Source organism: Lynx rufus, unplaced genomic scaffold (assembly GCF_022079265.1).
Source record: "Lynx rufus isolate CCGP_SWC_20201006 ecotype Redwood Valley unplaced genomic scaffold, mLynRuf1.p SCAF_9, whole genome shotgun sequence".
Taxonomy (NCBI): domain Eukaryota; kingdom Metazoa; phylum Chordata; class Mammalia; order Carnivora; family Felidae; genus Lynx; species Lynx rufus.
Genome location: NW_025814897.1, coordinates 53,821,440 through 53,838,905, shown reverse-complemented (window position 1 = coordinate 53,838,905; position 17,466 = coordinate 53,821,440). Strand labels below are relative to the sequence as shown.

Sequence of the window (17,466 nt, the reverse complement as noted above, 5' to 3'; positions counted from 1 at the left end):
GGGGTCCCTGCGCGGTGGGCTGGTATGGAGGCTAAACAGCCAGAGGCATGCAAGGCTGCCCTGGGGAGCATGTGTGCAGGCTACCATTCCTGGGAACAGCTGAGACAGTAAATGCTCATGGACAGAGAGGATAAAATTTTAGAATTTTTAATCCACTTCTGACATTTATGAATGGGGACGCCAAGGCCTAGAGAGGGGAAGGGATTTACCAATATCCAGGTGCCAGTTAAAATCAGAGCTCAGACTTAGGTGTTTTCATTCCAGATTTTCTTTAAGAAACCAGAGAAGGCAGAAACATATTCCTTTTTTCCTTCCACTTGGTTTTACTTTAGAAATAGTTTTTGGCACCTGAGAAAACGATGAATTGAGGGAGGGCAGGAAACTGGCTTTGAAATCATGCCATGGATGTACCAAAAGATCACTAAACATCAGGCACCAAAACCACAGCTCTCACAGTTCACAGATGACGAGACTGGAGGCCAGAAAAGCGGGATGCCCAACCCAAAGCCACACAAGTGCACAACAAAGCTGGACAAGAACCCTGACCTACTAATTCTTCCCAGCTTGGTCCCCTGTAACCCCGCTGCGTCCCAGGCAGTTACCGCCACTCACTGAAGGTCTCAACGTGAAATGCTAGGTTTTCACCCAAGATCTTCGTATGAAATGTACTTCTATGTTTTCTCTAAAACTGAACCTGAAGGCATGTATCGATGTATAGTTCAGTATCAGCCATACAAAGCTCACTACTTTTAGATTTCCGTGTCAGGAAAAAGTATTCTCCCCTCTGAGAAGTGAGCACATTTTCCCATTTCTGAGAAAGCAAACCACGAGAATAGTTATGTTTCCCTGTTTGCTCTGGCTGCCAGGAAGTCCAGGGTCTAATCTGACATAGAATCACACATATGTGTTTCCTCTTGTTTCCTTTTGTTACCAACTTCTATTTAATTTACTTTAAGACACGTATCTTTGGTTGTAAGAAGACTGAATTCCTTTTTGGGAAAGTTGACACCATCATCATCATATAATTGTTATGATGATGATAATAATAATAATAATAATAATAATAATAATACTAGCAATAATAATAGCAGCCATGTCTGGAGCTCCCCTCTGTGCCTGGCACAATGCTAGATACTTTACAAGTATCCTCTGTAACCCTTAAAATGGCTTCCAAGAGAGATTTTGTTGACCTCAAGTCAAAAAGTAAAGCTCAGAAAGATGAGGTGATTTTTTTTTTTCAAGGTCAGACAATGGGCGGGCGGGGAGGGGGCGGGTTTCAATTTTCTCATCTGTAGATTAGATGTGCCATGAGCACCTACTTCACAGGGTGCTTTGGGGATGAACTGCTATAGCCCATGTAAATCCATGAACCTTCTTTCTGCCTCACGCTAAATGCTCTGTCCATGTTATTATTATCTTAAAATAATATATACGATTGTTACATTAATACCATATCTAATTACATAGATACGGATATGATCATTATTGGATTTGGGGTCTGCCTCTTTCCGCCAGCCTAAGATTTTCTTTTATTCCCACTCAGCACCCAGCCCACGCGCCACTTTGGTATGAGCCACCTGTGGGTAACTGAAAGCTACCTTGGTAGCCGCCCCAGCTCCATTTGCCCACGGCTTTTTCAAGTCACCCAGATGTGTGTGAGGCAGGGGACTCTGAAGTGACTGTTCCCCAGGAGTCAGAAGAGTGCCCCAAAGGCAGTGGTGCTGATGGGCAGACATTTCTCTTGGTGTCTCTGATGAGGTGGCTCCCTTCTGCCTGCTGAGCCTCACTGTGAGCCTACACGACAAATCCACTCTGTGATAAAGCTCCTATTCGATGAGCCACCTATCTGGGTGGTTCATATGGCCTAAACATTCCTCCCCACTCTTTCCTTGCTGGCAAACTTTCTGGTGGGGTCACCTAGCATCCTAGCCACCAAAGCCAAGGCACCTGCAATGCCCACAGAAGTGCAAATCTGAAACCTGTCTTTGTCCAACTTCTTCACCTGATCGAGATGTTCTCAAGACGTCCCATTGTGACCATGAAAGCCATTCAACACAGTTAGGAGGTTGTCCTCATTTACTCCAAGGATAAACGGACTGGTGTTCAAATTACTATGCCAAGGTTAAAATTGTTTCCCCTATTATTTCAGTCTGTCATGTCCACAGATTACCCAAGTAACTGTTACACTTTGCTAGAGATTAGAGGAGTTCGGGCTCTCGCCTCCCACCCCCACCATTATTAATGACTTCCTCTCATTGTAACTGATTACCTCCAATCAGTTCCAATCACACAGGATCCATTTGCTAGCGAGCCATCTGAATTTGACACGTGCAGCTTACCACACAACATGCAACAAGGCAGAGGAGAGACAGGAAATTCTCCACTGGTTGGCTTACCTATGTCTGAAATCTTTATTTCTGACAGAAGACAGGAGAGCAGGGAATAGAAGAAAGAATGAGGTGTTAGCAGCGGGGTTAGAAGCATTATTAGCAGCCTGAGAACTTGACAGCAATGGTACTGTACAATACTATAATAAATAAAGACTTAGCAGCTATGACACTGATTTATTTTATATTGGATATTACTTGTCAGTGAGCTCACTTACAAGCAGCTACATATCACAGAAGAGGCATGGCTTCACCTGCACCACTACTGCTGACTTCGGGGAAGGGGATGAGCCTGACACACGCGGCTGCTCTCACCAGAGCTAAGACAGGGGCTGCAGCAGCGGCTTCCCGCCCCCCGAACAGGGACACGCTCCCCGAGACACGCATGTTCACTGCTGTGCCTCTGTTGGTGTGCACGCTGCCCTACAGAGGGTATTCAAAACTTGCATAGCCCACCATGATCCTCCTCATGACAGAATACAGAACTGGAGACATATCATAATTAGAAGGGCAGGGGGCGGGGGGGAACAGAGGGACAGGCCGGGAAGAAAATACATTAAGATTGACAACATACTGACACATGTATTTTTCTTTCCAAATTTCATTTACTCCTCCCTTCCCTACTTATTTGTCTTCCACGATCTCCCCTCAAAGGTGGGAGGCAGGGAAAATGGGGTGTCTTATTTGAAGATGTGAAAATGGAGGCCCAGAGTGGGTAGATGTCTTGCCCACAGCTGGACAGCTTCTCTGCCACGTGGGCTGACCCCTAGGCTGTGACTCTTCCCATTACCCTACAAGAGGTGGAAAGACAATGTGAGCAGCTGACTGGAGCAGACAGGCTTACGGGTTCCTTGTTCCCTGACAGATGTCTGTGGCAGTGAAACTCATAAAAGAGAGAAGAAAGGCAGAGAATATTCCATTGGTGGTTCTCACAAAGCCTGATATCCCACTTCCTATGAGTCCACAGAATTCAGGCTTCTGATTCTTGTCATGGCCAAAGACCTCCTGCTTCATTTGTCTCTGTGTGTGTGGGTGACTATGAACCCTCTCCTCTTGAGGGCTTCCATGACCGTGGTCAGCTAGCAAGCCTTCCCTTCCTTCACATGGGCACTGCAGAGACATTCTCAGCAGGCAATTACTTCCAGGGGATAACTTAACAAGGCATTAAAGCCAAAGTGGCCCTCTTTGGGTCAGGTGACAATTCTTTGGCCACGCAGAGCTGTGTGATGGACTTTTGGGCTTCGGTCCGCCATTCTAGAAGCTGGACCTTGGGCAGATTCTTTAAATTCCCCGAGTCTCCTTGGTCTTGTTTGTCAAGGGCAACAGTGGTAAATATCTTGCAGGACTGTTATACTGGGCAAATAGTTGGGACTTCACAGAAGTGAGTTTCCTTTTCCCTGGCCAGTTTGGAAGAAGGCTTTCCAGCTCACAGGCCTGTTCTGTTCACACGAACTCCTGCCCAGGACATAGGCAGATCCTACTCCCTAAAGCAATTTTGAGGAACTTGGGGCAATTTCTCCTGAAAGGGAGTGTGGGGCAACCCTGTCTCTAACCACAGCTTCTCTGTAACCCTAGAACCTACCCTGTGACAGTGCTCTGGTTCTAAGAAGACCCAATTTAGGGAGTCTAGAGAAAATGCAACCCATCAGGCCCTTCCCCGAGCTCTAAGTATGGCTATGCTCCATCACTCACGGTTGGGATGGGGAGAAAGAAAAGGTGGAGTTGGCTGGCCCTGCAGCATGCTAGGAGCACAGAGGCACTGCCAGATTTCAGCCCATGGGCCTTTATCTCAGTACCAGACAGCTGAAGAGGACTGCTGTAACTCGGATGAGCGTTTAGTAACAGGGCCAAACCTACTAACGCTGGCTTTGTCCATTCTGCCATCTTTGTCCTTATAAGAGGTCTCATGAGACTAATTTCAATCTGTTTGGTGCCAGGAAACAGAAAGAAGTTCAAGGCCTTCCAAAAAGTCTAATTCCTGGTTGTTAGCAGCCTTCTACATCTTCTGGGCATCAAAGATATCCCCCTACCCCACGAGTGGCTGGTCTTCCTTTCAGTGCCCGGTGGAGAGCAGCACCTGCTTCCCCAGAGCCCCCAGCTTACAGTTTAGCCCTGAGCTGGGAAGTGAAAAGTCTCAGATGGACTCTGACAGGTGAGGCTCCTCTGGGTGTCGTGGGTAATGCTAGGTGGGCGCCACGGGATAGCAAAGGGACAGTATTAGGAAGTGTGAGGAGGACATCACCTTACATACCTCAACTCCAGGATGTTGGTGACATTCCCAGAGGGGAAGATCCTCCGGATGTAGTTGAAATCTCCCACGTAGAGGCTTCCGTCAGAGCCGCACGTGAGGGCCACGGGGGCCAGGAGTTTATTGCCGTCGGCAAGGCCATTGCAGCTGGGGCAGGAGATGCTTCTCCGGCGCCCATTGCCCATGATGCTCCCGATGACGGGTGGCTGCTGAGACACAAACTGGTTCTCCCCATTCCCTTTGTGTAAGATGCCTGGGACAAGGACAGAAGAACAGAATCACCTATGGAGCAGGAAATGGCTGTCTTCTGCGGCTGACCACAGAGTTGCCTCGATTTTGCAAGGAATACAAGATCTCTGCCTACCATTTCCAAGACCTACCCCCCAAGGCTGCCACACCCCCATCATGAAACCCAGAGTGTCCTGAACAGGCCATGCTGCCTTCCTGATTGAACGCTCTCAACGACTCTGTAAGATAGGTATCACTGTCCCCTCTGGATGCACAGGGGGGAACAGGCTAGTGGCTTACCTGAGGTTACACGGAGAGTAGCAAAAGTGCTCTTAAGTCCAGGCCCCTAATCATTCAGCTCCACTCCTTCTCAAATAGACTGTACACATCTCCTGTACCTAGTCCCCATCTCTACTGCAGTGTGGATTTTTTATGACACTTACATGTTTTTCTCTCTTTAGACTGAAACCATGTTATTTCCCTTTCTATATCCCCAGTGCCTATCGCAGAACCTGACACAGAGTAGATCTCAATCAATGTTTAGAGAAATGCATGAGTGAAGTTCAGTCTCTTCTCACCAGGGTAGATTCAAGACACCTGGGTTTTTACCTGGTGTTGCTCCTAATGGGCTGATCCCAGATGTCGTATTGGCTTTCCTACTGTTTTAACAGGTCTTGGATCTCCATTTCCTCACCAGCAAAATGAAGGGATTGACCTCAGTGACTTGTAGCCTTCATCCCATAGCCACACTGTTTATTTTGGGCCCAGATCATCCTTTATCTCCCATATTATTGCCACAGTCTCCAAACTGGACTGTGCCTCTGACCTCACTCCTTCCATACTGAAGCCTGAATGAGTTTTGGGTTTATGGTCACAAGAATCTTCTCCCAGGCTGTCACCTATTAGCTCTGTCCTTTATTAAACAGGTATCTTTCATTTTTACCTAGTCTAATCAAATCATTTTCCTACTCTAATGTTTGTGCTTTTTGGTTTTAGGGAATCCTTCTCTGAGATCATAAAGATATTCTTCTGTGTTTTCTACTAGTTTTAAAGTGTTACCTTTTAAATTTAGATCTTCAATCAATCTTGTTTATTTTGTATGTAGTGTGAACTTAATTTTACTTACTGAGCCAGTTTTTCCAATACGATTTCTAAAATAACTGTCTGTCTCCACCGATATCTGATGTTGCCTGTGTCATGTGCCAGTTTCTATGTGTGTATGGAGCGTAGCAGAAACCGTAGTCATCCACAGGTATCCATCCTGTCCCCCGTCCTTTTTCTGTAGCCACAGAACCCCTGATGTTTGGCTGTCCAGGTGACTATCTGGAACCGCCTATACTTGGCAGGTGACTAAGTTCTAGCCAGTGGCATGGAAATAGAAATGGGGTGGGCAGCTGTTGAGAGGTGTCCTTGCAATGGAAAGGGCTTGCCCTTAGCCCTTTTCCTCCTTCTTGCTGGATGGGATGTGGATATGAAGGCTGGAGCTTCAGCGGTCACCGTGAGCCATAACCTTGGGGATGGAGGCCTGATTGGAGCAGTGGGAGGGGAGGTGCCTGAGCCCCTGAGCCTGCAGTGTGCCAAGCCAGCCCTGGGTTATCTACCTCCAGACTTTCAGGCGAGGGAGAAACAAACTTTTTGCCTGTTTGGAATTCTGTTACTTTGGCTTTGCTGGCACTCGTGGCCAAAATGATTCCTGATGACCACTTATAGGTCAGTTTCTGAACCCCGTGCTCTGTTCCATAGAAGCTATTTATCCGCTCGGGTACCAGCACCACAGTTTTGGAGACTGTGGTTTCTCTTAAGACGGATACCAAACCGTCTGGCAGTGCCTCTTTTTTCCTTTTTCTTTTAAAGGCCGCCTCAGCTATTCACAAATCTTTCTTCTATCATCAAATTTAGAATTAGTTGGTTAGTTTTCCTTAAACCTTTTTTTTATTCAAATCGTTTCATTAAAATTATTTGGCAATTTTAGTAGCAGGGCAAAGTTTTTGACTCTGACCACTGGACACGCTTAGACACGAGTTCATGATATTTGGTCTGCTGTGGGTTTGGGTGCATGTACTTTTCCAAACCTTCTGCCCTTCCTTTCATTACCAAATAGCAAAGTGCCTTAAGTTTCGCTGTCTACAATATTCTACTACTGAATGACAGGAATCTGTAAAGTAAGATTGAAAAAAAAATCCATAGATTCAGAAATTCACTGCAAATATTAAGAACATGTAAAGTATATTAGAGACAATGTTGTGGTTTTGAGTAGCATCCAGGGCCTCTCCAGAGTAGGTGGGGGATGTCTGACATCAGGAGCATATTTAGTTGTCCCATCCTGGAACACAGTCAAGGTGGGCTATCTGAAATACAGAGCTGATTATGTCACTCGGATGCTTGAAACCCTTCAGAGGCTTGACATCGGCTTCTGGATGAAGTTCAAAGTCCCAGTCTTCTGACCCTGGGCTCTGGGTGCTCAAGCTCTGGCTTTTGCTTCAGCTCTTGCCTCACTTCATCCTTTGCTCAAACCATAAGAAACCTTCTCTCCAATTACTCTTCTTTCAGACTTCTGTGCCTTGGCACATACTGTGCCTTCTGCCTAGAATGTTCTCCCTACTTGATATACAGGGCTGATCCTCTGGATCTTTTGAGACTCAGTTCAGAGGTTCTCTCCAAAGAGACACCGTGCTGAACCGGGAAACTGAGTTGCTGCCCTCCATGCCCCAGTGTCCTGTGCTTTTGTGTGTGATGGCACCATCCACGGCACAGCCTGGAGACTGCCTGGGAAGTGTTTGCTTCTGACCAGAATATCATCTCTTGAGGTCTTTCATTTCTGCATCTCCACTGCCTAGTTGTGACAAGCACAGAGCAGGCTCCTAAGGAATATCTGTTGACTAATCCTTCTGATGACTGATCACATACAAGCCCATGTAATTTGAAGTGTGCATTTTTTTTTTCTTTTTTAAATCTGGCAGGGCACAGAGGATACGAGACAAGGGCCACATCATGGCCTGGCTCCTGGAATTCTGTTAATGCACTTACCACTTTGGATGTTGAGGGCATGATGTTTGTCTAGGCTCCATCCTCCCAGCTTAGAAGCATCGATTTCATATCCCTGCAGCACTGCCGTTCTTTTTTCCCAGAGGATCAGATCTGGGCAGGATTCATACTCATAACCCACGGAAACTGTAGGAAACAAAAGCGCACAGGTGAGCAAAAGCGCCAAGTGCACAGGTGAGTAAAGCCTCTTCTTTGGCTTTGATATGCACGCAAGGCTCTGGCTTGTCTTTCATAGAAAAGGAGAAAAGGTCATATTTCTAAGTGCCTTAGAAATCCCGAGCCTAGGGGCGCCTGGGTGGCGCAGTCGGTTAAGCGTCCGACTTCAGCCAGGTCACGATCTCGCGGTCCGTGAGTTCGAGCCCCGCGTCAGGCTCTGGGCTGATGGCTCAGAGCCTGGAGCCTGTTTCCGATTCTGTGTCTCCCTCTCTCTCTGCCCCTCCCCCGTTCATGCTCTGTCTCTCTCTGTCCCAAAAATAAATAAACGTTGAAAAAAAAAATTAAAAAAAAAAAAAGAAATCCCGAGCCTTAATATCCTTTTTTAATAGAGCAATTGTGCATTATGAGGAAAAGTTAAAAAAAAAAAGTACTAAACAATTTAAAAAGGACCCAGGAGAATCAATTCCCAGGAAATAATCCTTTAGTATGGAAAATACTTCAGGCACAAAACTCTTCACTGCAGGACTATTTATAATAGTGCGAATTGGAAGTAATCTAAAAGTTTAAAAGGGGTTACAGGTTGAGCAAATCAAAGTGTACCCACTCGATGGGGCCCCTGGATGGCTCAGTTGGTTAAGTATCTGACTTTTGATTTTGGCTCAGGTCATGATCTCATGGTCGTGAGATTGAGCCTGGCATTGGGTTCCATGCTGAGTGTGGAGTCTGGTTGGGATTCTCTCTCCCTCTCCCTCTGCCCCTCCGCAGCTCTCACGCTCTATAAACAAATAAGTAAGTACGTCTTCAAAGTGTACCCACTTGAGGAATATTATGCAGCCACCGGATAATTTGGTTATGAAGATAGTGGGGTGTCATGGAAAATGCTTATGGAATAATGCTAAGTTGTATATACAGTATTCTATCTAGGCTTAAAAAAACTATACACAAACTATAAACGAGAAAAGAAAATAAACATAAATGTTAACAAGTAGTTGTTTTATAGAAACATGTATGAATTTATTTATATTTTTGTCCGTTCATCAAATTTTTATGAATGATAATGGTATTACTTTACTAAAGAAAAAAATTCAAGGTCGTTTATAATGAATACATGGAAAAAGAGCTCACTTAGGGTACTTTGAAAGCTGGAAGTTGCTTTGAGTCTCAAAGCTTGAAAATCCCCTGGTTTCATTTCTGTTTCATAAATCCAGACCTCCTCAGGAGGGCACCGGGATGCAGGCTAACCATGGCAGCCGTCCCGAGACTGGATTTGTAAAAAGCCCTGTACCTGCCCTGTGGAAAGGAACCAGCAGAGACAGGAATGCCATTTCTTTCAAGCATCTTTCTGTGCAGACAGTATCCGTCAAGAGGTCAATATCCTACCGCATGTTCAGGACAGGAATTAACAAGTGGACAGTCCCTTCAAAGTTTCTTTAGGTGCCATAAAAGTCGTTAGCCATCTATGGCAGGAGGGGAATGTTCACAGGGACATCTTCTCTGTGACCATGAGTCCCTTAAGCAGCCTCTACGCCTCCTATTGGTCACCTAAGGGAAGTGAGCCTCAGCCCTTGAAGTCCCACTATGCAGACACCTGCCTTTGTCCCTGGCTGGTGGACACTAAGGATACCCATTTCACCTGAAGAGGTTGCAAGGCTTTTTTTTTTTTTTTTTTATGAGACCCCAGAAGTACTTTGAGTTACAGAAGGGAGAGTGGACAGAAAGAGACGGCATCTTCACTCCCAGCATGCCCTTGTGCGGTAGGGTGGGATGCAAAACTACAGGGAGGGACTGGGATGAGTCCAGCTCCGTTCCTGTCTCATCCATCCTTGGGAGGTCCCCTCACCTCTCCCGGCCTCGGCTTTCTCTTGCAGAATCCGAGGACAATTTCTGACTCACAGGGTGGTTGTGAGGATTAAGTGGGATATTAACGTGCAGGGAAGCACACTGTTCAGAGCAGGTGTTCAACAGACATTCTCTTATTGACTGCCTGCCTTCCCTCCCTCCCTTCCTCTCTTTCTTCTTTACAACATTATTTCTCCTCTGCTTCCTCATTCTGCCATTGCTCAATCTAATAAGGGAATGAAATTGGAGTAGGTTTCAAGATGAGAAGGAATTTCCTGGGCTGATACTCTACGTGTTTGGGGGATTAGCCCCGCAGGGGTTAGGTCTGCTCACAGTCCAGCTCTGAACACTTCCTGGGACTCTGCTATATACAGAGGCTGGAATGAGCACAGCCAGCTGCCGAAGCCCGACGTCTCAGTGGGGCTGGGACTCCAGGTGAGGCCACAGTCACCTTCTGCTTCATCTTAAAAACAGACAGAAACAATGAGGAAGGGGGCCCCTGGGTGGCTCTGTCAGTTAAGTGTCTGACTCTTGATTTCGGCTCAGGTCATGATCTCACGGTTCATGAGTTCAAGCCCTGCGTTGAGCTCTGTGCTGACAGCATGGAACCTGATTAGGATTCTCTCTCTTCCTTTCTCTCTTTCAAAAACAAATAAAAACTTTAACAACAACAACAACAACATCAACAACGACAGAACCTCTTTGATTGCAAATAAGGTAAAAAGGCCAACAAGCCTTCCTGATGAAGACAGAATCTTAGCTCCTGCACCTCAATAACTCTGAAGAAACCCAGGAGCCCCAGACTCCCACATTTCTCATGGGTGAGTTCAGGCCAGATGGTTGTGAGGGGGCCATAGCTGCATCTTCGTGGCACAAAGCCTCTTTTAGCTGTCACGTACCACCAGAGCACTTTTCAAGGGCCCTTCTGCTTTTGTAACCCCCTTTAAAAAAAATGATCAGCTTTTCCACATTCAGGTCTTTGAGTACATTCTCTTAGGTCACGGATGGCCACCAAAAAGTCTTGAAGGCCGACTAAGCCGTAGGAATTTCTGAGAAGAGGAAGGGAGGAGGAAGAAACACGGCAAGTGGAAAAAGAGCCCCACGTCCCCAAGCGTCACTGTGTCTCTGAGGATTGCCTTGAGTCCTGGGGCTGAGAGTCTTACCGAAGGCTTCCGAGAGCCCGAACACCTTCTGGTTGTAGACATCTGTCTTGTCCCAGATGAAGTAATAGGACAAGTCCGGGGCCGCAGCAAACCACTTCCTGAAGAGGCGGCCCTCCACTGCCACCATGAGGTGCACCTTCATGAGGTTGAAGGGGATGGTAGGGTGGGTGAGGCTGATCCTCAGGACAGATTTGTAGCCAGGGGTACGGCTGCTAAGGTAGCTCAACCTCATCTTGCAGCCAGAGATAGCGATTTCCTCCTGCAAAGCCTAGAAGACAGATTACACAGCAAGTGACGGTCATGGACTCGTGGGAGGAGGGGGGCTGACAAGCCCCATGTGCTCTGGGTGTTCAAGAGGTAGAGGAGGAAGCAGAGATGGGGGACGAGGGAGAGGAGGAGCAGGAACTAGAAAAGAGAGACGGAAGAAGAGGGGGAGGCAGAGTGTGAAGAGAAGCCGGAGGAAGAGGGGAAGAGGGGCAAAGGGGAAACGGGAGGGAAGAGGAGGGATCCAAGAGTCAGGAGGCCTGGCTCCGGACCAGCTCCACGTGGTACACCCCTGCCCCATTCCACGCGGATGACGATGCTCACCCTGCTGCATTAGTGAGAGGAACACATGAGATAATGCGTGTAAAATATTTATCATCATGTTGCCTCTCATTCACTAGCTATGCCCTCCGAGAAACGCGTGCAAGCTGCCGAACGTCAGCCTCCTCTCCAGAGTAGTGTGAGGATTGAGTGAGGTCACACATATAAAGTGCCCAGCCTATGACAGGTACTTAGTAAACAGGATGCTGCTGCTGCCGTTGGTGCTGGTGCTGGGAGCTGAGGGTAATATGAAGACAGACTTTCCTTCAGACTAATACGGACAGCCGCCTCAGCAAGGGCAGTTTCTCCCTCAAAACTTTCCTAAAATAAGACCCTCAAATACCTTTCCTCTTCAGGAAAATAAACAGAGACCATAAGAGGCTGGCCAAACAATTATGCAGGGTTGAGAGCACGGCCTGCCAAGGGCCTGTGGCCAATGCCTCCCTCCAGCTCACCCACAGAAAGGGGTCAGACTGGAGGCATGGAGTTTCTGTGCCCCATGCTGTGCTAGATGAACAGAATGGTGGGGAAGGTGGCACTTTATCTCCTGTATGTAACGGGCTCATTTCCAAGATGGAAACTTTAAATCAATGTCAGGGTTCTCAGGCACATGGCGAAAGCAGAGAACTTCTATCAGCTTGATGCTCTGGGTTCCGTTTTAAGAAGGGGACATTAAATCAATTGAGGCTAACGTATCCATTAAAAGGACAATGATTATTCTACTCTGGTGTTCATGGAGAAACTGGGCCTTCACAAAGAAAGCTTTTTCCTTTCTGTCCAATTCATATCACATATGGGGGTGAGCTCTCCCTACCCCATTCTGAGCACACAAAATTTTAGGGACTGGACCTAAAGCAAAGCAACCTTCCTAAAAATCAGCTTGCAGCTTCTAGACAAAGCAGGCTCTATACCCTGGTGAACCACAGGCAGGGTTCGAGTGTCATCCTGACGCTCTCATAAATATTTATCTTCAACACACCTTTTACAGTGTTCATCTCCCAGTGCTTGCGAAGGCTGGCCAATGATAGGGCCAGGAAAACCTAGGAGCTTGTTTTCATATGTTTCATGAATCTGATAATAAGCAAGGTTTGTGACCCAGCTGGGCTTGCAGACACCCAGCCCAGGGAGCACTGCGAACAGGGTGGGACCTTTAACCTCATTTGTTCCAAAGTCTCTGCTCCTGGGAAAATGTCTAGATGGAGCTGAACCAGGGTTGAGTAACAAATTACTTCTCTCCAGCAAGCTCTGTCTCCGCTGACAACCATTTCAAAAGAAAGGTCAGCCTGGTAGTTGAGATAGGAGACCGGTGCCGAATCTCTAAAAGGAGCGAGGTTTTCAACCTGAGGGTGCAATGAGAATTTCAAAATGGCTGTATGTCCTTGTGGGCTGGTGCCAGAAGCCCATCAGCAGGACACACACACACACACACACACACGCACATGCACACGCACACACAGATATGACTGCTCAGCCAGGCATGAAACATACACACGAAAGCGTATACGCTCCCTGCTCCACAGGCCCCTGCAACCTATTAACATGCACATGACCAGAGCTCTTGGTGGGCAAGCGAGCGAGCCTGGGACCTCTCCCTGCCATCTCTCTTCCCTTGGCCTTTGTTCCTGCCATCTGAGATTGGGCTGGGATGGCAGAAGACATCTGACTCTCCACAGCTTTGTTAGGCCAAGAATCTATCTTGGTTTCAATCCGATTAGACTGTATCTTTCCAAATTACTTCCTTTTAATGATAATTAAGTAAAGCACTTGTATGTAGAGATTTGAGCCAAAGCATGCCTCTGGCATGAAGGCAGTGTGTGTAAAATAATCTTAAATAAGAATAATACTGGAGAAAATTTATTGAGCGCTTACTGAGTGCTACACCTTGTGCTAAAGCGCCTCATGTATATTTTCTCACTGAACCTTTATTATGATGCCTGTCTGTCCCACTCCTGTTGGTAGAACCTATCATCATAAATATTTTCCACAGAAATGATGATAGAGGGGGACATTGGAGGCTGGGGAGAAAGGAAAGTGGGAGTGAACTGGATGGCAGAGTGGAAAAGGAGTGGGAGTTTATTATATGCCTGAGTGTGCCAGGAAGCTTCCAGCGCTCCTGTGTTTTGAGTATGGAAGAGGGGTGACCATCACACGCCACGGCTGCTGTGGGGTCTGGCAGCTGGATTCTGCATGGTGGGCTGATGAGATCTCCCTTTCCCCTGTCTCTGAGATCCTCCTCCACCCCACAGGTGAAATAAAAGCACAGAGAAATATGGCTAAGAAAGCTGGGTACCTGAATTTCTGGAACGATGGGGCCTTTCTCTGCACAGGAGCTGGCAAAGGACGTCAGCGGGGATGGAGACACGACAGGGTTGGGGCGGGCGAAGTTGCTCAGGTCACAGCTGGGAATCTCATTCTCCTCATGTCGCATGATGATGGTTTCCATGACAAAGAAGCGATCCCAAGGCAGCCAGAGGGTGTGCTCCTGTGTGATGAAAGGTGCCCGCTCAAACCGGAGGATGATAGAGATGCCGCCATTTGTGACCAAGTCAAAGCTGTTTGAGAGGGGGAGGGGTGGAAAAAGGGGGAGCAGGAAAAGCAGGAAACAGATGAGGAGGAAGAGGATAATGGGTGGGGGTGGGGCAAAGAGAGACATAAAGGAGACAAAAATTACACCAGAAGGTCTGAGCACTTGTTGAGGAGACCCTAAAACCTAAAGACTTCACTATAACCACAAACAGTAACAGAGATTCCATAAAGCATGGGTTTTGGGGGAAATGGTTCATTACAGAGATTTTACCAAAACCGACATTAATAATCACTGCTATGGAGAGCCATTTGCCGGGACACAGGACAGCTGATGAGCTTCTGCTATGGTGGTTCTGGTACCTAGGGATCCTTAGAGCTGAAGCTCAGTGAAAAGTCAGCAGAATAAAGTGGAACAAGTCCTGCCCTGGTATTAGGAGCCCTAAGCCTAGTCCTGCCTCTGCCATGAACTACTGTGCGATCTTGAGCACATCACTCAGCCTCTCTGACCCTCAATTTTCTCAATATATAAAATGAAAAGGTTCAAATGGATTTTTTATTCAAGTATAATTAATATACAGTATTATATTCACTTCCGGTATACCATATAATGCTTCCACAATTCTATACGTTTCTCAGAGCTCACCAAGATAAATGTACTCTTGACCCACTTTATTTCACCCATCCCCTCTCCCACCTCCCTTCCGGGCAACTACCAGTTTGTTCTCTGTATTTAAGAGTCTGTTTTCTTTTTCTTTTCTTTTTTTTTAAATTTCTTTGCCTCTTTCTTTGTTTGTTCATTTGTTTTGTTTCTTAAATTTCAAAGGGATTATTCTTAAGTCACTAAGATCCTATGATCCTACGGCAATTTTAGCTCTGATTATGATAGATTACTCAATGCAGGCCTTTGGAATTACAAAAAGGCACAACTGACAGTACGCGTGAGGTGGAAAAGGGAAGCCGAAGACTGAGGCCCAGAATCCCTCCTGCCGTGAGGTCTCTGTGGTGTCCGGGAGAGCCGGTGGCCATCCGGCCACTGTTCACAGCCCTCTCCCAGTCTGATGCTTTTCTTCTACGGAATCACCAGCAAGGGACCATTTGGTTCCCTGTGATGAGGAGTTTGCTATATCCACAGAAGGACTGTCCCATCTTCCGTTAGTTCTGTTAGGACTTGTTATTTTCGGAATTGAGCCTGGGTCCCTCTTCTTATAGCTACTTAGCCACTGGGCCTTGTTCTACCTGTTGGGGTGACTCCTTCTGCCTTTGACAGTCCTTCAGGACTTAGAAACAGTGGCCCGGTCCACCTGCCACCTCTTGGCTGTGATGTCTCTGGACAGAGTCTTTTAGCCACTACCTGAGGATGCATTCTCAAGGCCTGTCCTCATCTTGTTCTTGTGGTTGGAGAGCTCCTGCAAACTCCTTACTTGGTCAGAATTCTAGCTCCCTCCCTCTCAGGGCACCACGTGCCCTCCTCCTCTTGGCCCACCACACACTGCCCAGGAGTCACATGTTTATTGCTTGGCCCAGGTGCATGATTCCTCATTCTTTCCAGAACCTAGCCCAGCGCTTGTCGCTTATAGTTTACAGAAGGACTGTGTGAATGACGGTGTCAGTTTCTTCTGAACTGAACACCCTAGGCTCCTTCCTACTTGGGTTGTTGTTACAGACCAACCCAGCATTCACCTGTGCAGTTGGTTATAGAGACTCTAACACAGGACCTCACCTTTATGTAGGTTTGGGCTCTCTGCTCTGGCTTGCTCTTCCCTCTCCCAGGGATTTTACGATGAACTGCCCTGACCTAGTGCCAAATCCTGTTCCTGACAGACGATGCCCCCAGATTCAGGATTCTAGGCTCCGGAGCCTGACTCTCTTGTCCTTTGCTGAAACTTTCACCCACTCTGCCTGCTCCTCACTCAACCCTTTCTAGGCCCACACTTGGGTAGCAGAAGTAGGACAGTGCCATCTTCAATAAACAGTGACGGAGTTTGTTCTGAACCAAGAGTTTAGGTTTTGGCTCTCTAAGAGAATATCCATGGTTTGGGGAAATACCCAGAGAATGACTTTCCTGTCATAGACCTGAAGAGCATCTGTACTTTGACAGAACATTTGTAACCATCAAACAGAACTTTGGCCCGGCTCACGAGCTCCTTTCACGAGAGCATGAGCGTGGGGAGGAAGCGAAGACAAACCGGAAAAGACATATTCTCAAGGTGGTGAGTGGCTAGGGGCAGCTGGCCCTGCCAAGAGCTGGGTGTGACTGGATCTTGCCAAGAACTGGGCCTGTTCATCTGGAGGGAAACCTTGTTGTGGATATGGATGTGAGTCTGACCACAAAAGGAAGGCCTGGATCTCAGGCGAAGCCCAAACAGCTCAGGGCCTGTCTAAGCACTGCTATTCACTCCATAGGTGACTTCTGTCACCTGTCTGAGCCTCAATCTCCTCATGTAAAATGATGATCATAACCACTTGGCAGTTATTAATTAGACAGATGGGATAAGGAATGGGAAAAGCCCAGAGCCCCACTCCCAGGGCATCATGCTCTGTATTCCCCCATTTTTTCAATTCAGCGAGCCTGGACTGCTTCTTTTGTCTGCTATTCTTTACAAATTTTTCTTCATGGCTTCTATTTTCCATCTTTTTATCGATCCCTTTGGCTCTAGTTAAGTCTTGATGTCTGGTATTTCAGTGTGGTGGGTATGTGAAAGGGACCGGGGAGCCGGGCGAGAGTGGGCAGCCCAGTGCCTGCCTGGGAAGTGAGGGATAGAGAGCTGAGTTAGACTTGGTCCACAGACTTGTATACGCTGTGACATTCAGGCTATGTCTCAGGCCTTATGGGCTCTCCCGGGGTGTGAGAGATAAAGAGGGTGAAAGAAAGGGAAGCTGAAAGGAAATGGGCAAGATTCATACATAACAAACGGGGATCTGCAGGCACCTGGAGAGTAAGTAATGGCTCTCCTATCCATTATGCAGTGTCTAGTTGGGAGGGAAACTCAAGCCCCATAAAGCACTGGTTAAGAATTGCTTTGAAACTCAAGCTGTCTGCAACTCTGGTTCCTACGATGTGATTTAGTAAACTGATGCAGGAAGTGTGGCTGACAATTGCCTCCCAGGCTCCCCATGCTGTCAAGGGGCCACGGAAATCACAGGGGCAGTACACACAGGGGGAATCAAAGCCTGGAGGTGAAGGAGTGGGCTCTTCTCAAGGGCCACCAAACCTACATGACTCCGGAGTGTTTTACGGACCCACTCTGACCAAGCACAGCAAGGCAAAGGACTGACGATTTGCCATTTC

At 47.3% G+C, this 17,466-nt stretch overlaps 1 protein-coding gene across 1 annotated transcript in view; it reads right to left on the bottom strand.

Annotated features, from left to right (window-relative positions):
- The window catches only part of TENM4 (teneurin transmembrane protein 4), a 383,504-nt gene that overhangs the window by 50,914 nt on the left and 315,124 nt on the right, over positions 1–17,466 (bottom strand). Inside the window, exons 17-21 of the mRNA XM_047071426.1 lie at positions 13,942–14,203; positions 11,067–11,334; positions 7,891–8,034; positions 4,639–4,888; positions 2,397–2,417 (exon numbers count right to left, since the gene is read on the bottom strand). Of these exons, the coding sequence (XP_046927382.1) occupies positions 2,397–2,417; positions 4,639–4,888; positions 7,891–8,034; positions 11,067–11,334; positions 13,942–14,203 (945 nt within the window). The remainder of the gene's footprint in view (positions 1–2,396; positions 2,418–4,638; positions 4,889–7,890; positions 8,035–11,066; positions 11,335–13,941; positions 14,204–17,466) is intronic.